General features: G+C 68.1%; 1 protein-coding gene across 1 annotated transcript in view; it reads right to left on the bottom strand.

Moving 5' to 3' along the window:
* Positions 1–17,270, bottom strand: part of RPTOR (regulatory associated protein of MTOR complex 1) — a 100,197-nt gene that overhangs the window by 63,468 nt on the left and 19,459 nt on the right. Inside the window, exons 2-3 of the mRNA XM_028519067.2 lie at positions 9,408–9,510; positions 5,198–5,280 (exon numbers count right to left, since the gene is read on the bottom strand). Of these exons, the coding sequence (XP_028374868.1) occupies positions 5,198–5,280; positions 9,408–9,510 (186 nt within the window). The remainder of the gene's footprint in view (positions 1–5,197; positions 5,281–9,407; positions 9,511–17,270) is intronic.

The following is a 17,270-nucleotide window of genomic DNA, read 5'->3' as shown; positions in this document are numbered from 1 at the left end:
GCGCACGGCCCTCCCCGATCGCCACCCCCTCGACGGCGCTTTCTCACTCGGCTGGGCGTCATGCGACACCTCCCCCCGGGGACATCTGCCGTGCGGGCCAGAGCAGACGGAGGGCCTGTGCGCCCTTCACACCCCCCGCCCCGTGTCCTGACTTAGCACAGCGCCCCCGAGCGCCCCCCAGAGCTGCACGACCACGCTCTGCCCCCCGGGCTTCCAGGTGAGCTCGGGACCCAGCTCCCACCGGGGAGCCCCGCCACCGCGGAGTCTGGGCCGCAGCTGCAGTCACGCGTGCACACGGCTCGCCCGCGGGGAGGAGCGTGAAGGAGAGGCGCGGTCCTCGCGAGGCTCGTGGAGCACGGAGTGAGCCGTGCTGCTTCAGGGCGCTGGACACGGGGAGGGGGCAGCGCCCGGCCACCGGCTGCCAGGACTTCCCGCGGCAGCCACTTCGCCTCGTGTCCTTCCGCCCCCGCCCCACCGGCGCGCACACACACACACACACACACCGAGGGCTCACCGGTCGCCCCCGAGGCCCATCTCCAGGGGGCGGCAAGGCCGAAAAGCACCACGTCCACCTCCAGTCCCTCCCTGGGTGGCCACCAGGCCCTGCCGCCCGCCCACCCCCCCCACGGCTCCCGTCAGGCACTCTCCCGGTCGGTGGTCACCCTCGACACCGCCCCTCGGCGAGGGCAGCGGGCCACGTGTGGCCAGCCAGAGGAGACCCAGCCTTCCCGAGCAGGACGGACCGCCTGAGGACCCGCTCGGAGCAGCCAGGCTCCGGCCACGGGGATGGTCGTCGGCAGGTCGGGCCTCCCGGCTGCTCTGAGGGGCGGCGGTGGCGGAGCGACACCACCTCTGGGGGCTCACGGACCGTGGGGGGGTGGGGGGGCGTAACGCTCAGCACGGAGACCTGCTGCAGCAGCCTGGGAGCCTGGACGCCGCGCCCCGGCCCCCGGAGCTGGCTGAGGCAGGAGCCTGCTGCTGCCGCTGAGCAGGAGCCGGCTTCCTGGGGGAGCCGTCGGGGGAGTGCTGGAGGGGGGACTGGGAAGATGTGGGGGGGCGTGGTCAGAGCCAAAGCAAAAGGCAAGTGAGATGCCCGTCACGGGGACAAGCGCTCTCGCTCTGGGAAGACAGCCCTTCGGTGGAGCTGCCGGCACGCCCACCGGGAAACCCCAGGAGGACCGGCGCCGTCTGCCGTGCAGAGCGGCGACCCTCGGCTCCCCACCAGACCGAGCGCCGTGGGCTGGCCCTCCGGCAGCGGCTCTGCCGCGGCCACAGCTGGCCCCCCCCCCGGCTGCCGTCTGTCACAGAAACAGACACGGTGGGCGAGGCCTAGAGAAGAGGAAACGGGGGACAGGGGAGCACAGGAGAGGGGGCAGCTGGCCCGGGCCTCCTTGTACCCCCCCCCCGGAGAGAGAGGCCCCCTCACTGCTGAACCGCACGTCAAGCGGGGACTAAGGCCATGCACCCGCCCCCGCAGCTCCCCGGGGGGACAGCCCACTCTGTCTCCAGCCCCTCCCAGGTGCGAACAGCCACACAGAGCTGGCCTCTCCCTCGAACACCCCGACCACGGGCAGGGCCCACCCACCCAGGGCCCCCCGCTGAGGTGAGTCGGGAGAGCTGTCGCATTGACACCTCCTGCCCCGGAGAGGCTGGCGCCGCTGCCCGTGGGCCCCACGCGCTGCGACCGGCCCTGGGAAGGGCGCCCACAGGACAGGTGGCGAGTGGCCCGGCCACGCAGTGGGCCCCAGAGCCCAGCCCAGCGCCCTGGCCTCTCGGAGCCCTCACCCTGAGCCCCCACTCGGTGGCCAGTCCCACGGGGCTGGCGGCTTGTTGGCTGGACACGCGAGTCTCCCTTGCAGAGCTGACAGGTCCGCCCTGCAGCCCCGTTTCGGGGGGGGGGGGGGAGGCCGGGGTCTGCCTGCAGCGCCCTAAGCACTAGCCCCTCGGAACGCACCGCTGCACACGGGCCTACAGCCCCAGGGCAAGCCTGCGCGGCCCCCAGACAGGAGGATGCTGCCCACCAGCCTTGGCCCCGCCCCTCCTCCCCACGGCTCCTCCACGGCACCAGCACTGAGCTGCCGGGACCCCCACCAGGGAGAAAGAGCTTAGAGAGGCAGCCCCCCCCCATGTGCCGGCTCTGACCTCCCACCGCCACCGAGAACGTGTCCAGGGCAGATGTGCGGTGCAGCAAGGGGGCCGCTCAGCAGCCGCATCTGCAGCCAAAACAACAGCTGGCACCCCCTTCCCTCGCCTGCAGAGCCGGCTCCGCGGCCCACGCAGTCGTGAGGCAAAGCCTCACGTTCCACCGGGAGAACCCCCTCTCCGGCGGCGGACCGATGAGCCGTGCGGAACAGGCGCCGTCTGCTTGGCCAGGGAGCCGGGGCCTGGTGCTCTGGTGCACCTCAGGGTCCCTCCTGGTCCCTCTCCACCCCAAACCACCTTTCTCGGAAGTTGGGTCTGTGCTCGTCAGAGCCGCACGGGAGAGGGAGCGGGGCAGGCTGTCTGGCCGCTGTTCTGCACCCCTGGGTGAGCCGCACCCAGGGAAACACGGGGGAGGCCTGCGAGGATTCCCGCCACAGGTGAAAACCACCGTCCCCCCAGCTGCCCGGCCTTGGAGGGCCTCGCGGGAAAGGGCTCAGAGACCGAGAAAGCCAGCTCCAGGGGCAGCCACAGCAAAGGCCCAGCAATCCCCTGAGGCTCCTGGTTTTCCCAGCCGACGGCACGGCCGGCTCCTGCTCACCGCAGCAGCTCCGGCGCCCCCCAGCCGCAGCCTTCCGAGGGCCGGACTCCCAGTGAGGAGCCTGGCGCTGCCCCGGGTCCTGCACAAGCTCCAGGGGCAGCGTGAGGTGGGCCGCACGCAGAGGGCCACGCTGTGGGACGCCAGGACACCCCTCCCCGCACCCACACGCGGTCCTGAAGGGCCGAGAGGTGTGCCCGGGGCCCAGCCCGCCCAGCCACCAGCCAGCCGGCGGGTGTGCTGCCCCGCCCACGGCCCCGGGCTTCTTTCTGGAGCAGAGAAGCCCGCTAACCTCTGTAGCAGCAAATCTGAAACATTTGTATCTACTTGAAAGCGAATGTGATTGTCCAGCATTCCAGAAAGAATACAGTAACTCTTCGTCCTTGCTTCTTTCAGGTGCAGCCGGCAGGGCGGTCCACTGCTGGGCCACCTGCCGCCCCACGGAGTCCCCCGCCCCGCCTCCTCCTGGGCGTCCTGCGATCTGACCATCCACCCCAGCCGGCCTGGCCCACACTCTCGCCGTCCAGACACGACAGTGCACCTCGTCCGTTCCTGAAACCCGTGCACGCCCACGAGTCACCCCAGACGCAGCGTCTCCCCAGAGCCCTGGGTTGCCCCCTGCGGAGGGCGAGGGCAGGGGAGGTGTGGCAGCTAGCCCCCCACTATCATGGGAGGCAACCTCTGGAGCCCGTCTATGACTCTGTAACCATCCCTCTGGGACCTGCGGTCACGCCCCTCTGGGACTGTCACCTGCCGCACCTGGGAACGCCGCCTCTTCTGGGTGCCGGGGCGGAGCGGGGCTCCCGGAGGAAACGCGGGTTCACGACAGCGACGGGCCTGCCCTGGACGTCCCTGCGGACGACCCGAGCTGGCACCCACCACGCCCCAGGGGGTACCCAGGCCGGCAGGAGAGCGGCTCCTGGCCTCCAGGGGACAGAGCGGCCGCAACGGACAGAGGGACCCAGCCCCGCGCTGGCGTGCTCGGCCTGCGTGCCGGGGGCTGGGGCCTCGGGCGGCGCTTCTCTGGAAGGAAGACGGTGGTCGGGACGGCAGTGACTCGCTCCAGGGGGAACAGGACCGGCAGCTCTGGGTGCGTCTGGCTGCGTCTCGCTGAACCAGGGCGAGAGGGCCGCCCCGGGGAGCGTCCCCTCCCCTGAAGCAGCGCCACCTGTGCTTGCTGTCCCAGGCCGGGGGGCCCTGGCTGCGACACCCCCTCCGCCCCCCACCCGGCAGGGCTGTCTGGCCTGGCTGAGGCCCTGGAGTCCCTGCAAAACCTTCAAAGGAGCCGTCGGCTGCTCAGAGCCACAGGCAGCTCAGCAGCTTTTAAAGGGGCGCACCACCCAAACACGCCCCGGCCTCGGCCCAGCCCCAGGCACAGGCAGGGCTCCTGCGTCGTGACAGGGGCTGCCCAGAGGTGCCAAGCGTGATGGGGGGGGAGGGCACGGGACAACGAGGCCCGTCGGACAGACCCACCAAGCAACAGCCTTCCAGGGAACAAAAGCCCCTCATTACAGACTCCACACGCGGAAGTGCAGAGTGCAACGAAATAACGTAAAGAACGAAAAGAGGAAAAATAAAACGAAGAGCAGTGCAGAGTGCAGACAGACACCCGCCCCCCAGAGACGCCTCCCGATGCCAGGCGCCCAGCACACCATGCAGCGTGAGCGCGGCCCCGGCCCTGGCCCAGTGGGCACCGACCGACCGTCTCCGGCTGCTCTCCTGCAGCAGCAGGCGGGCAATGCCCGGGGGACCTGGCGCCGGGGCGCGTGGGCAAGTGAGTCACACTCGGAAGCCTGAGCCAGCCGGCGGCCCCCGGGGCTCTGAGCCACGCTTCCCGGCGCTGACGTCAGCCCGGCAGGAGCAGGGGCGCCCGAGGCCCGGGCAGGGCCGCCCGCCCGCCCACTGCCACCCCCTGGCGCCCCGAGGTGACTCTGCCTCGCCGCCCTCGCCCCGAGCCGAGTGGGAAGGCCCCTGCGGACACACTCCAACGCCACAGTTTTCTGCTCAAGCCCTCAGGCCAGCAGAGCGGGGAGCCGCACGGAAGTGGGTCTCCAGAGGCTCACAGACACCCGGAGACCTCGGGCGACCCATGGGTGTCCCCCCACCACACTCCTCCTCTGTGGGGACACCAAGAGAAGCCAGAGAGGACAGCCATCAGACACGCGGCGCCTGGCACGCGCCGGCTGCCGAGCTCGGAGGCTTTGATTCCCGCTCTGTGGGTGCTGGCGCTGGCACTGGACTGGCGGCTGCCGCCGGCGGGGCTGCAGGAACGTTACCGAGGACACATTTCTTGTGCCGAACAAACACCGTGATTTGCTGTGACGGGGGGGACACTTCTCCTTTCTGAGTGTCTGGGAGAAGGCCGCGAGGGGTCCGCAGCGGGGCTGCAGCGGGGGCCGGGCACCGCCGCCCCCGAGGGACAGTGTAGGGGTGCGGGGGGGGCACAGGAGGCAGGCTTACCCGGGGCTGCCAGTTCTCGTACTGCTTCTGCAGGTTGGCGCCGATGGTCTCCAGGGCTTTCTGGGGCCCCATCGACAGGGGATCTGCGGAGCAACGAGAGGAGAGAGGTCTTTACGTGTTCACGTCCTCGCCTGCCACACCTCGGGCACGGCTCCCGCCAGAGCCACCCGGCCGCACACCACCGGCCGCGCCCCACGCCCCGCCGTCCAGAGACTGGCCCTGGAGCCCTGCGTCCTGGCCCCAGCCCGGGTCACTCCCGAGCTCCGTCCCAGCGCGTGTGGGGAGGCCCGGGCTGTGCGTCTGCCCAGCAGGCACCCGCAGCTCTCCCCGCCCCGGGCACACGGCCGCTCGCACATGCAGAGGGGGGCAGACAGGGGGGGCCGGGGGCATCAGTGCATGCGTCAGTGTGGACGGACACGCTTCCACCGACCGAGACACACGGAGGACGGGCTGATCCAGCGCCCGGGTCCAAAGTCACAAGGTCCCTGGGGTGCTGGGACGCGTCCCCTCCCGTTGTCTCCACACGAGACTGGGGACAGGGCGCAGGGCTCCACGGACCCCGTCTGCTCTCAGCCCAGCCCAAGGGACCCTTCCAGGGTGCCCCCCCCACCTTAGAGTCCCCAGTGCCCCCTGAGCTGCACATGGACGAGAGGGAGAGTCAGAAAACAGGGTGTAAACTTCGGGGAGCGGGAGGACCTGGGGGCGGGGGCAGGCAGGGGGCAGAGACAGGACAGGGGTGCCGGCCGTGGGCCACGTCTCCTGGCCCGGGTCCCACCTGCCTGGGAGGCGCCGTTGGACGGCAGCCCGGGTCAGTGCGCAGCGCCCCCCACAGACGGACAGGGGAGCAGCGCCGGGCGCACAGCTCAGCACGGCTCACTCAGGGGCCGCCCCACGAGGGTCCGCACCCTGATGTGGTAACTGAGAGCAGACCGCCAGCGCCTCTCTCTGTGTGGCTCTGCAGGGCTCTGCCGCTAATTAGCCGTGTGAGCCTCAGCAAAGGGGTTTTAATTGAGAAAACACATCAAGGGCCACTTTGAAATCCGGAACGGCCTTTAATGGCTCTGCGCCGTGTGGCCGGCACCACCTGCACGTGTTCTGCGAGCGGCAGCCTCTGCGGTGAGCGGCGCTGCATCTCCCTGCACCGAGAACCCGGCGGCACCGCCCGCACCGGGACCCTCAGCCACGCGCCTCGTCCACCGTGCAGCCCACGCGGGCGTCAGCGGCTCTGCTCTGTGTTGTGGCCGCGGCATCTGACGCCGGCCGCCCAGGACGGCCTCTGCCCGCGCCCCAGGCCGGGCGGGAGGGGGTGGCGCCCGTGGGGAAGTGGCCAGTGCGGACCACGAGGGCCAGGACGCGTCCCACCTCCGTGAGCGCACCGAGGCCGGGACACCGAGAGCCTCGCTCTCAGAGAGGCTGGAAGGGGGCAGGGGTGCGGCAAGACCGTGCAGGAACACGGACATGCATGTGCTGCTCACGCGTGTGGCTCCCTCGCTCTGCCCACCGGGACGGGCGCCACCACAGCCCGGTTCCACAAGGACCCTCGCAGCCGCTGACAGGCGCTGGGCTCCGGGGAGACGGCGGGAGTCCCAGCAGCATGGTGGGAGGAGAGGGAGCGGGCCCGCAGGTGACACACACGGGCGACACCGGACGATCACCCATGGAGTCCGAACAGGACGCCCCGCGTTCACGTCGAGCGGGCGGAGAGGTGGCGGGGACAGCGGTGCTCCTGCAGGCCCCAAGCCCCGCCTCCAAAGCTGCGCACTCGCGGGAAGGCCGCGTCCTCCGTGACGGTCCCGCCCAAGGTGCACAACCGACATGGAACCCGGAGGCCTCACCAGCAACAGCCTCCACCCAGGCAGCCGGCGACCTTCCGGAGGTCAAGGTCATAAAGGCCACAGAAAGGCCGAGGGCCAGATCCAGGAGGCTGAAGGAGACGCAGCTGGGTCCTGGGGCTGGGGAGGGCACCCTGGGGACCAGTGGCGGCGTGCCCACACACGCCCGAGGCCCACGAGGCAGAGAGTCCATCCGGGCCGGCCCCCCAGGGCCGAGCGGGGGCCCGGCTGGGCTGCGGGAGGGAGGCTCCCGGTCGCGGGTTGTCGCACGCACACGTACACGCGAGGACTCGGGGGCCGGGCGGCATTCCCGCAGCTCGCTCTCCCGTGACTCGGGGGAGACCCCGCTTCAGACCGCGCTCGCGACCTCTGATTTTTTTTTTCAAAATTAAAATTAAAACAGAGACTGCTCAATCCTATGGAAAACTTGCTGGATCAAATCTCTAGGGTTCTCGTCTTCTTACGCCATTACTGTTACAGTTGCCATGGCAACGGCCAGCCCCCTCCCCTTAATAAAGGCCAAGTAGAAGCTTTTCCCCTGTGAGGCAATGCGCCCTTTTGAACTCAAAATCCACTGAAGTCACTGCAGAAAAATTCTTGCAGAAAAATTTTAAAAACACAATGTTAAAAAACATACTTGTTTGCCCCTCTTTCACATAAGGAAGCAAAGAATTCTTTTCATGTTCATGGCCACCGCCCCACAAACACTGACCAGAGGGGCTTCTTTGGTTTCTTTTTTTTTGGTGGGGGCCGGGGGCCGGGGGAGGACCCCCAGAAAGCCCAGGGGGAGCCAGGCTTCCTGGCGTGGCAGGGACCGCCTGCAGCAGACGCAGCCGCACGCCAGCCAGCAGGGCCCACGCGCCCCGGAGGGCACCCCTGGGACTCGGAGCCTCGCCGCACAGAACCCGGCCCGGGAGCCGCAGAGGGAGGAAGCAGGAAGCGATGGACTCAGTTCAGCGGTGACAAGGCGTGAACGACTTGGGGCCAGTCTGTGCCAGCTAACGGGACGTCAGTTTCCACCCCGGCTGGTGTGGCTCCGCGGGTTGAGAGCTGGCCTGCGGATCGAAGGGTCGCCGGTTCGATTCCCTGGACAGGGCACACGCCTGGGTTGTGGGCCAGGTCCCCGGCTGGGGGAGAGCCAGAGGCAGCCAATCGCTGTTTCTCTTGCACAGCGTGTCTCCCTCCCCCTCCCTCTCTCTGAAAATAAACAAACAAAATCTATACAGAAAAGAAGTCGATCCCCACCAGCATGGTCACCGGGAGACGGCAGAGGGCCGGGGCAGCGGCCAGGCTGCGCGGCAGGGCTGGCGCCCCTGATGCCCCTGACGCCCCACAGAGTGAGGCAGGCGAGTCAAATGGAAAAAGAGCGCCGTTCGCCCGATTCTGACCAAAGCAACTTGTGTTTTTTTGAAAGGTAGATAAAGGCGGTTTCTGCTTCTGCGTAGGACGGAGTGAGCTGGGGCGTCCTGCCAACAAGAGAGAGCTGGAAAACCAGCAGGGGCAGCAAGGGCAACCCACACCGAGGTGGCTTCCCCGATAAATCACCCCAACGTTTAGAGAAGAGATAATACCCAATCCGACACGCACTCCTCCACAAAACAGGAAAGCGGGAATACTTCCCAGCTCCCGTGACACGGCCGACGTTATCTCGGCACCAAAACCGAACAGACTACATTGTAATGAAAGGAAACTCAAGACGGAAGCCCCTCGCAGGCAGAGAGCCAGTCTCCGCGCAGTGATGCAGAGAGAGGGCGAGATCCAGGGGCTTTGCTCCGGGAACTCGGGGCCGGCCCTGCAGCCCAGGTGGGACCGGCACAGCTCGCCACACCAGCGGACCAGAAGGAAGAGCCGGGAGATTGTCTCAACAGACACCGAGGAAGCGTTTTGTAGGAGTCGACACTGATTGTTCATAAAAGCTCTCAGCAGCTAAGAACAGAGGGGGGCTTCTTACCTTGTAAAAGGCATCTAACCCCCCGTCCCGGCTAATATTGTCCTTAACGGTGAGGCCTGACGCCTCCGCCCCAGGGGCAGAGGCCCGGGGAGGCTGGGCCCACGCCGGCCCCATCCGCACAGCAGCGGAGGCACTGGGGGGGCGGGGGGGGCACCTGCACGCCGGGGTCCGCTGCTCGAGTGGGTGAGTGCGGGGAGCGACTCTTGGGTGCCAGGTGTGGGGCAAATTGAATGGAGAAAGTTACAGAATCCGACGGCCATGCCGTTACTGGCTCCGGGTGAGACCTTCTCTACCGTAAGTCACAGGTGATGGCACCCAAGCAACGTCGGCATCGGAGAGCTCGCAGGCGCCGGAGGGCCTCGGGCTCCCACACGCCGGCGGCAGCGCCCCCGCCAGGTGACCCTGCGCGGTGGCCCTCGGGACTTACCGATCCAGCACTCCAGCCGCGCGCAGGGGGTGGTCTTCACCACATCCGGGGGGTCCACGCCGACGTTCAGGCACAACACCAAGGCCACACTGACGGTCTTCATCTGCAGACGGGACAGAGGAGACAAGCCTTTCAGCACGGAAGCCCCGCCTCCACCTCCCAGCCCCGCCCCCACGGCCTCCCAGCCCCGCCTCCGCCTCTGCCTCTCCAGCCCCGCCCCCAAGGCCTCCCAGCCCCGCCCCCGCCTCTCCAGCCCCGCCCCAGGTGGCCTCCCAGCCCCGCCTCCGCCTCTGCCTCTCCAGCCCCGCCCCCAAGGCCTCCCAGCCCCGCCCCACGTGGCCTCCCAGCCCCGCCTCCGCCTCCCAGCCCCGCCTCTGCCTCTCCAGCCCCTCCCCCACGGCCTCCCAGCCCCGCCCCACGTGGCCTCCCAGCCCCGCCTCCGCCTCCCAGCCCCGCCTCTACCTCTCCAGCCCCGCCCCCACGGCCTCCCAGCCCCGCCCCGCCTCTCCAGCCCCGCCCCAGGTGGCCTCCCCAGCCCCGCCTCCACCTCCCCAGCCCCTCCCCGCGCAGCCCCCCCAGCCGCCGCCACCTGCGCCGCCAGGTGTTTCCCCGAGCCACGTCTCGCCCGTCTCGCCCGTCTCCGAGCACGGCGGGCAGATGGCGGGAGAGGCCTTTCTCAGGCTCCCTTCTGATGCGTTTCCGGAGAGAAGCCGATCCACAGCGTAAACACTGCACGGCGCTCGTCGCGCTCTGCCAGATCCCTCTGCAAAGCCCCCGCGCGCGCGCGCGCACGCCCGTCCTGTAAGACCGTGGTTTACTTAACCGGGGGAAAATACACGGATCTGGCTGGCAGTCTGCAGGATTACTTGTATCCTCTGTGTTCTGTGGGGTTTCTGCTCGTGTTCACGCTGCCACTGCTGGCCGGCACCAGCGGCCTCTCCTGACCAGTCCCACGTGCTCGTCGCGTGTCAGACCCCGCACCCACACTGGGGGCGGCCACGCGCTGCCCCAGCCTGCTGCTGGCCACCCGAGGTGCCTGGAGACGCCTTCCTGCACGCCAGCTCCCCCCAGCACCGTCCGCTGGGGAACGGCAGCCCGAGACCCGCAAGGCACAGGCCGGGGGTACGGGCCTCCTCCTGTGGCTGTTCCCGGGCCCAGCAAACGTCTCCTGGCCACGTGCCGGGCGCCAGTCCCCGCTTTCGGGGCCACCTTTAGGTGCACGGGCAAATGGGGGAAATGAGAGTGCCTGCGGGCGGGGCACGCGGCGTCTCCACCGGGGCAGCCTCCCTGCCTGGCCTCCCGCTTCTGCGCCCCAGCACCGGCCTGGGGCCCTGTGCCCGCGGGCTCTGCCCTTCCTCCTCCACGCCCCTGCGTCTGTCCTCCCCGCCAGCCCCGGTTCCAAACCAGCACCACGTCGCACCCGGCCTCAAGGTCCAGGCTCCGCCCTGCAGCAGGGTAGGCTTTAAACACAGACCCACGGGCGTGTCACCTAGAGGGGAGCGCAGACCACTCGGCCCCCGTCGGCAGCTGTGACGTGAACCACACTCTGTGTGCAAGGACCGGGGGGCTCACGTGTTCACCCCCGCTGACCCAGACACCCCTCGCCCGACGCCCTGCACCACGCCTTTTAAGAAAACAAGAAACAGCCCTGCTGGTGTGGCTCAGGGGATTGAGCACCAGCCTGAGAACCAAAGTGTCGCCGGTTCGATTCCCAGTCAGGGCACACACCTGGGTTGTGGGCTAGGTCCCCAGTGGGGGCCACGTGAGAGGCAACCACACATGGATGTGTCTCTCCCTCTCTCTCCCTCCTTTCCTCTCTGTCTAAAAACAAATACGATGTGAAGAAAACAAGAAACAAATGTCAAGAATATATGGGCACGAGAACTACGGAAGCGTGTTTGTCCTGCGCCTGCCTACCGACTGAGTGCCGCCACCCGGCAGGGGACATGGCTGGGGATGTGGCCGGGACAGCCTCGAGCCCACCGGACACGCGTGCGCTCGCTCCCCGCAGAGGCTCGCAGGGCCAGCCCGACCTCCGGCCTGGAGGGTCTTAAAGTCTCTGCCGCGCCCCGAGTGTCTTTTCAGTATTTTACGCTCATTTCTGTGGAAACCTCATTCCCAAAATTCTAGATTAACGTTTTTTAATAACACGGCTACAGCATTAAGAAAATGGAAGGGCGATCAACTGAATGTGCCAGACATTGCATAACGGCACATGAAACCACCGTTCTGGACTGGAACACGTTTCTCTCCCCGGCGCAGTATGACTGAAGGGGACGGGGCTGCGTCCCCAGAGGTTAGCGGTGCGTCTGCGAAGGGCCCCGCTCCGAGAGCCGCGGGGCCGTGCGCGATCTCCGAGAGCGCGCGGCCTCAGACGCGGGATGGAGGGACCGGGGCCGGCCAGGCAGGGGGGCGACGCTGTCGCAGCCCACGCGGTGTCCCACGCAACCCTCCGGGGCCAGGGGTGTTTGGAAACGCAGCTTCTCGGGTTCTGAAAGGACGACACGGCTGGCACCCTGAAGCGGCGCCCGGTGCTGGGAGCACGGCAGGTCCCACAGGGAGAGGACGGCACTGACCCCCGGCCCGTGGGACCGCAGAGACTCTCCCACCATGAGCTGCGGGACCGACCTCCCAGCGTGTGGCGCTGGCGGGCGCCGGGCAGCAGGCGAGGCCTGTGGGCCTAGACGCCTGCCCCGGGGACGCCCTCAGACTCAAGCACAGGTCGCCTCACCAACTGCCAAGACGTTCGCGCCTGTCGCCAAAGAACTCAAAACAGCCACACGGGTTCCTTCGCTAGTTTCTCCCCACGGAGCTGACCTGATCAGCGACAGGTTTTAAAAGACGCAGAGGAAGTGCCACGGCCACGCTCAGACGTGGGATGCCGGGCCCACCTGGCAGGCACTGCCGGCCCGGGGGCAGGGCAGGGTGGAGAAGCCGCCAGCCGGCAGGGCCAGGACCCCCCACCCCCACCCCCACCCCGGCTCCTGCCCGCCGGCCCAGCACCGCAGCTGAGCGGAAGGGGACCAGGAGGCAGGCGGGCTGGCCGTCTCTGCCACGGCAGCCGCCGTGCCCGCTTTTGGGAGGAACAGCCGCCCAATTCCCAGCCTCGCTCATTAGGAGTCAGAGCATCCAGCGGAAACCTGGAGCCCCGCCGAAGCGGCACGGATGCATAATTCATGGGCGAAGTCGGCGCGTGGAACCACAGCAGGGAGAGTGGCTGCACCGGGCAGGCGGGGGGCGGCTGTTGCAGAAAGGAAACGCCGGGGACCCTCCCACTCCCCCCCACGGGCCGCTGGAAACACGGAGGCAGTCCGCCGGCGAGGAACACGTCACGCGGGGTTTTTGCCACCGGCCCCGACACAGAAGCAGAGCCCCCTCCGCCGCGGCAGAGAGGGGGCGCACCGGCACCCGCCTTCGCGCAGACGCACCTTTGTTCTCGGCGTCGGCGGGACTGGGGGGCGGGGGGCACGGATCTGGGGCCTGGGGGGCTCAGCGGTTGCCGGGAGCCTCGCTCAGGGCCACGCGCTCTTCTCTGGGGCCGGAGTGCGCCTGCGTGTCCCTGCTTCCCACCCCGTGACACGGCCCGACGGGCGGGAAGGGACACGAGGGCACCCCCGGCACGGCCGTCCCCACGGGCAGGCCGCGCTCCCTCCCCACCGCGGGCCCGGGGACGGCCTGGCTGCTGAGAAGCCAAGTGAGGAAACGCAGGCAGAGCAGGTTTATTACTGAGGTCGGAACAACTGCTGGACTGTCCCCAAACTGAAACCCCCCTGTGGAAGGGCAGGGATTTCAGACCGTCGATGAGGTTCAGGGACACACGACGGGGCGGCTGACGGCGCCTGGGAGAACCGTGGGAGGCCCCCGGGTGCCTGCTCTGAAGGGGACGGAGGCGTCACTGTCCCGTGTGCGTGTTGCTTGCGTCCTGTGTCTCCCTGAACACATGCGTCTTCCACATTGCACGGTGAACTCTTTCTGGTCAGACCGTGCGTGCGAAGGTGTATCCAGGTAACCACTCAATCTTTTTGCCTGAAAAGTCAGGGTGGGAGGATGCGTTTGTCTCAGAGGAATACAGGAAAACACAAAAACCGGGCGTGCGTGCACACACACACACACACGAGGTGACTGTAAACAACTCGGGGGGAGTCTGAGAGCGGCGAGCTCTCCCGCGGCAGCCGAGGCCGGACGGGAGGGGGTGACGCGGCAGGTGCTCGAGGCCCGAGCACCAGCTTCAGGGACCCGGCCCGGGCTGCACGGCGCTCTCGGCGGGCAGACGGGCGAGCTGTGCGGTGCGAGGCGCTTCTCGGGAAAGCCTCCGAGCAAATGCGGGGGCCCCTCCGGGGACGCAGCCCATGGGACCAGGTGAGAGGGTGTGGGGCTCCCGGCCGCCACTGCCGCCCCACACACGGGCACACGTGTGGGGGACACAGGGCGGGGACACCAGGCGTGTCGGGCGCCGCCGGCCGCCGGGGGCAGAGCGCGTGGTGCCTCCTCCTCGCCTGGGCGCCGCCCCGGCCCTTCCGTGTCTGTGCTTCCAAGTGCTCTGCCGTGAACACACGTGACTTCTGGAAGCACAGGGAAGCGATAAAAACGTTATCACAACTGTCGAGGGTTTTTGATGCGCGTGTGTACGTACATACAATTTTTATCACGCTCTGAAGGAGAAAATAACTCATCCAGTTCGCTCAAGTGCCGACCAGTAACCAAGGCAACGGTGAGCGGGGTGGCGAGGAGAGGAACACAGGTGACGCCGCGGGCGGGCCGAGGGCGACGCGGCCTCCCCAGGGGGCGCTGCCACCCGCCCCGAGAGGGCCCTGTGGCCCACGAGGACTCGCCTGCCACCCGGGTCCTCCACCCGTCCCGGGGGGGCACCAGACCACGCCCACCGCCAGGACGCCCTCCACGAGGACGGCGAGACTTCCCAGCCAACACGCGGGCTGGCTTCAGGGCTGTCTGGAGACTTCTTTCACTTGACAGGGGGCAGGCCACTGCCTCACGCCCCGAGTGGAAAGCAGAGCGGCAAGGTGGTTGTCACCAGAGGGAGCGGCCCCTTCGGTGCAGACTCCCTCGGGCGGTCCCCGGGCCCACCCACCGTGCGGGGCTCCCGGGCCGCGCTGGCCGAGACACCCGGGGCACTGGGGGGTCTGTTCTCCTCCTCCCTCCGGCCTCGGGGTTGGGCCAGGGCCCCCCCCACCGAGCCAGCTGGAGGGTAAGGCGGATCTTGTAAAGACTGTCAAGGCACAAGCGTGGCTAAGCGGATGTTTCAGGAAGAGGGGCCCGTGGCGATGCCAATACCCACCTGGGACGGAGCAGCATGAGGGAGGGGGAGGACAAGCCTGCACGAGGGGCGGCGGCGGGGGAGGGACCGGAGCAGCGGGAAAAGGGAGACCCCTGCTTCAAAGCGGATGGCTGACAGCTGTGCTGCTACGTGGGTGGGCGGGGGAGATGCAGGCCAACCCGAGGCCTCACGGGGCTGAAACCCCGTAACAAGCTCCTCAGTTACACGCCCCACAGGGAACTGCGGGCGACACAGGCCGTCCGTGGTCCCCCACGGCGTTCCAGCACCACCCGTGTGTCCTGCACATGGACTCCGCCCTGCCCAGGCAGAACACAGAAGCCGTTTTGTCCGGACTCCCTTGCAGCCAAGGGGCCGCCACGGGGCCTGTGCTCCTCCAGGCTGAACGCCGCCCCGCCGTGCTCCACTGGGGCTGGGAGGCGGCGGCAGCGCCTGGGCTCCTCCCAATGTCCTAGCTGCTCGGCAGCCACGGAAGCCCCCTTGGGGTCTCTGTCACATCAGGGTCTGACTCTGGGCCCTTCTCCTGCTCGAGGTAGCCAGTGTGGAGTCTCACGCCTGGAACTATGAATTCCCGAGGCTCTTCAGGGAAGAAAACATCCGGAAGCCAAAGTCGCATGAGACGTCATCCGTGCGGGCGTCTGTAACGACCACCAACCCAGCGTCCTCACACCAGGGAGCCGAGGGCACACAGATGCAGGGCTGTCGACCCGGAGGAGGCTCCCGCCTCCCGTCCCATGGGTGGGGGGGGGCGGCCGCGTGAAAGGGAGGGAAGGGGGACAAGAGCTCACAGTGAGGCCATCACCACCCGTCCCCACGGAGAAGCTTCCAGGCCCTGGACACACTCGGTCCGGGGGTGCCAGGAGCAGCACCTTGACCTCACAGCCATTCGGATCTCAACCCGGCGCTGACGACCCCGGCCCCCCGAGCGGCGGTGAGGAGGGGCGGGGCCCAGGAGAAGGGCCGAGTGGGGCCCCAGAGGGCCAGCAGCCGCCACAGCGGGGGGCAGAGACGGGCGCTGCGGCCGGAGACACGCGGGCCACAGGCTCCCTGCGGCCGGCTGCCCAGGGCTCTGCCGGCCCCGGACCGAAGCAGGAAGGAAGGCTCAGCGAGCCTCCTCCTAACGAAACGAAGCTGGAACTCCCCCACGACCCACTCATCCGAAGGAATCCTAAACCAGAAGCTGCCACAGGACAAGACCAAAGGCGGAAGAAAGCAACACCACACGATATAACAGAGCGCGACACTCCCCTTTGCTTCAGAGTCGTGCTGATGGAGGGGACCGCGCACGCCGACACAGCCTCGGGGGACTGTCCCACGGAGCCGTGGCCCGTCACCAGCCCGTGGCCGGGGATGTGTCATCAGGCCCCCGCGGCCCCGGGGCCCCGCCAGGGACTGACTGCTGCCGTCTGCCCGGCCCTGCGAGCGTTCCTTCCCCACGTTCTTGCTGGAAACGTCCTTTCCTTAACCCTCGACCCCCTCCGACCGCAGACCGGCGGCCGACCGCACGGCACACCCCAGGGCCGCGGGCCGCACCCGCCTGCACCTGGGCGCCGCAGCGGGAACGCGGGAGACCTCCTCCGAGAGCTCGGTCCTGCCAGAACGGCCATGCATGAGCACCCCACGCTCCTGAAGGAGCCATGAAAGGCGTTAGTATTCCAACAGAACTCATGATTAAAAGAAGAAAAGGAAGGAGACCAAGCCAGACTCGGTGCCATGGCGGGCACCCCCCCCACACACACACACGGTGATGGGGAAGAGGAGCCCAGGCCGGGCTGGGTGCCGGGCAGGGCCGCGGCCGGCTGCGGGGGGGCGGGCCGGTGTCGCCATCTACAGAGGGCGGGGGACGGGGGGCCTCGGAGGGTCCCTGGGTCTGGGGGCAGTGGTGATGTTTCTGCTCTGGGAAACCTGAGCTGTCTCGTTGTCTGACTATGCACGTGCACTAACACATGTGTATCATTTCCCCTACGATTCCCGCCCCCACGCGGCCCACATCTGACAGCGGTTTTCGAGTTAGTTCACATCAAAGGTCAAAGGAGCACCGACCAGCGAGGCTCAGTGGGTTGCGTCCTGCGGAATAAAAGGTCGCCGGTGTGACCCCCGATCAGGGCAGGCAGGTCCCCGGTGGGGGGCGACGAGAGGCTACCACACACGGATGTTTTTCTCCCTCCCTTCCCCTCTGTCTAGAATAAATAAATAAAACATTTTCCCCCCAGAAAGCGGACACACTCTCAAAGGCAGGCGGCGCAGGACCGAGGGCACCTACACCACGGCGCCTCTCGCGCCCGGGAACCGCCAGCCCGGCCCTGAGTCCCGGGCGGAATCGGTGGACAGGCGGGGGAGTCGTGGGCGAGCTCACGTGCTGGTCGCGTGTTCTCTCCCGCCCGCCGCCTCTCGGGCGCGCACACAGCCGGGCTGCGGCCGCAGGTCCCCCTCACCGCCCGCCTCCAACTCCCGAGCCGCGCGCCCCCGAGGGAGGAGGGACGGCTGTCACCGGAACAGCTGCCGCGGCTCCAGGCGCTTCCCGGGACGGGAGCCCACTCACCACCTGGCGGCTCACGGCAGGACCGAGC

This window comes from Phyllostomus discolor, chromosome 8, assembly GCF_004126475.2.
Source record: "Phyllostomus discolor isolate MPI-MPIP mPhyDis1 chromosome 8, mPhyDis1.pri.v3, whole genome shotgun sequence".
Classification (NCBI taxonomy): Eukaryota; Metazoa; Chordata; class Mammalia; order Chiroptera; family Phyllostomidae; genus Phyllostomus; species Phyllostomus discolor.
Note: the sequence above shows the minus strand (reverse complement) of the source record. Positions and strands in the feature narration are given on the sequence as shown.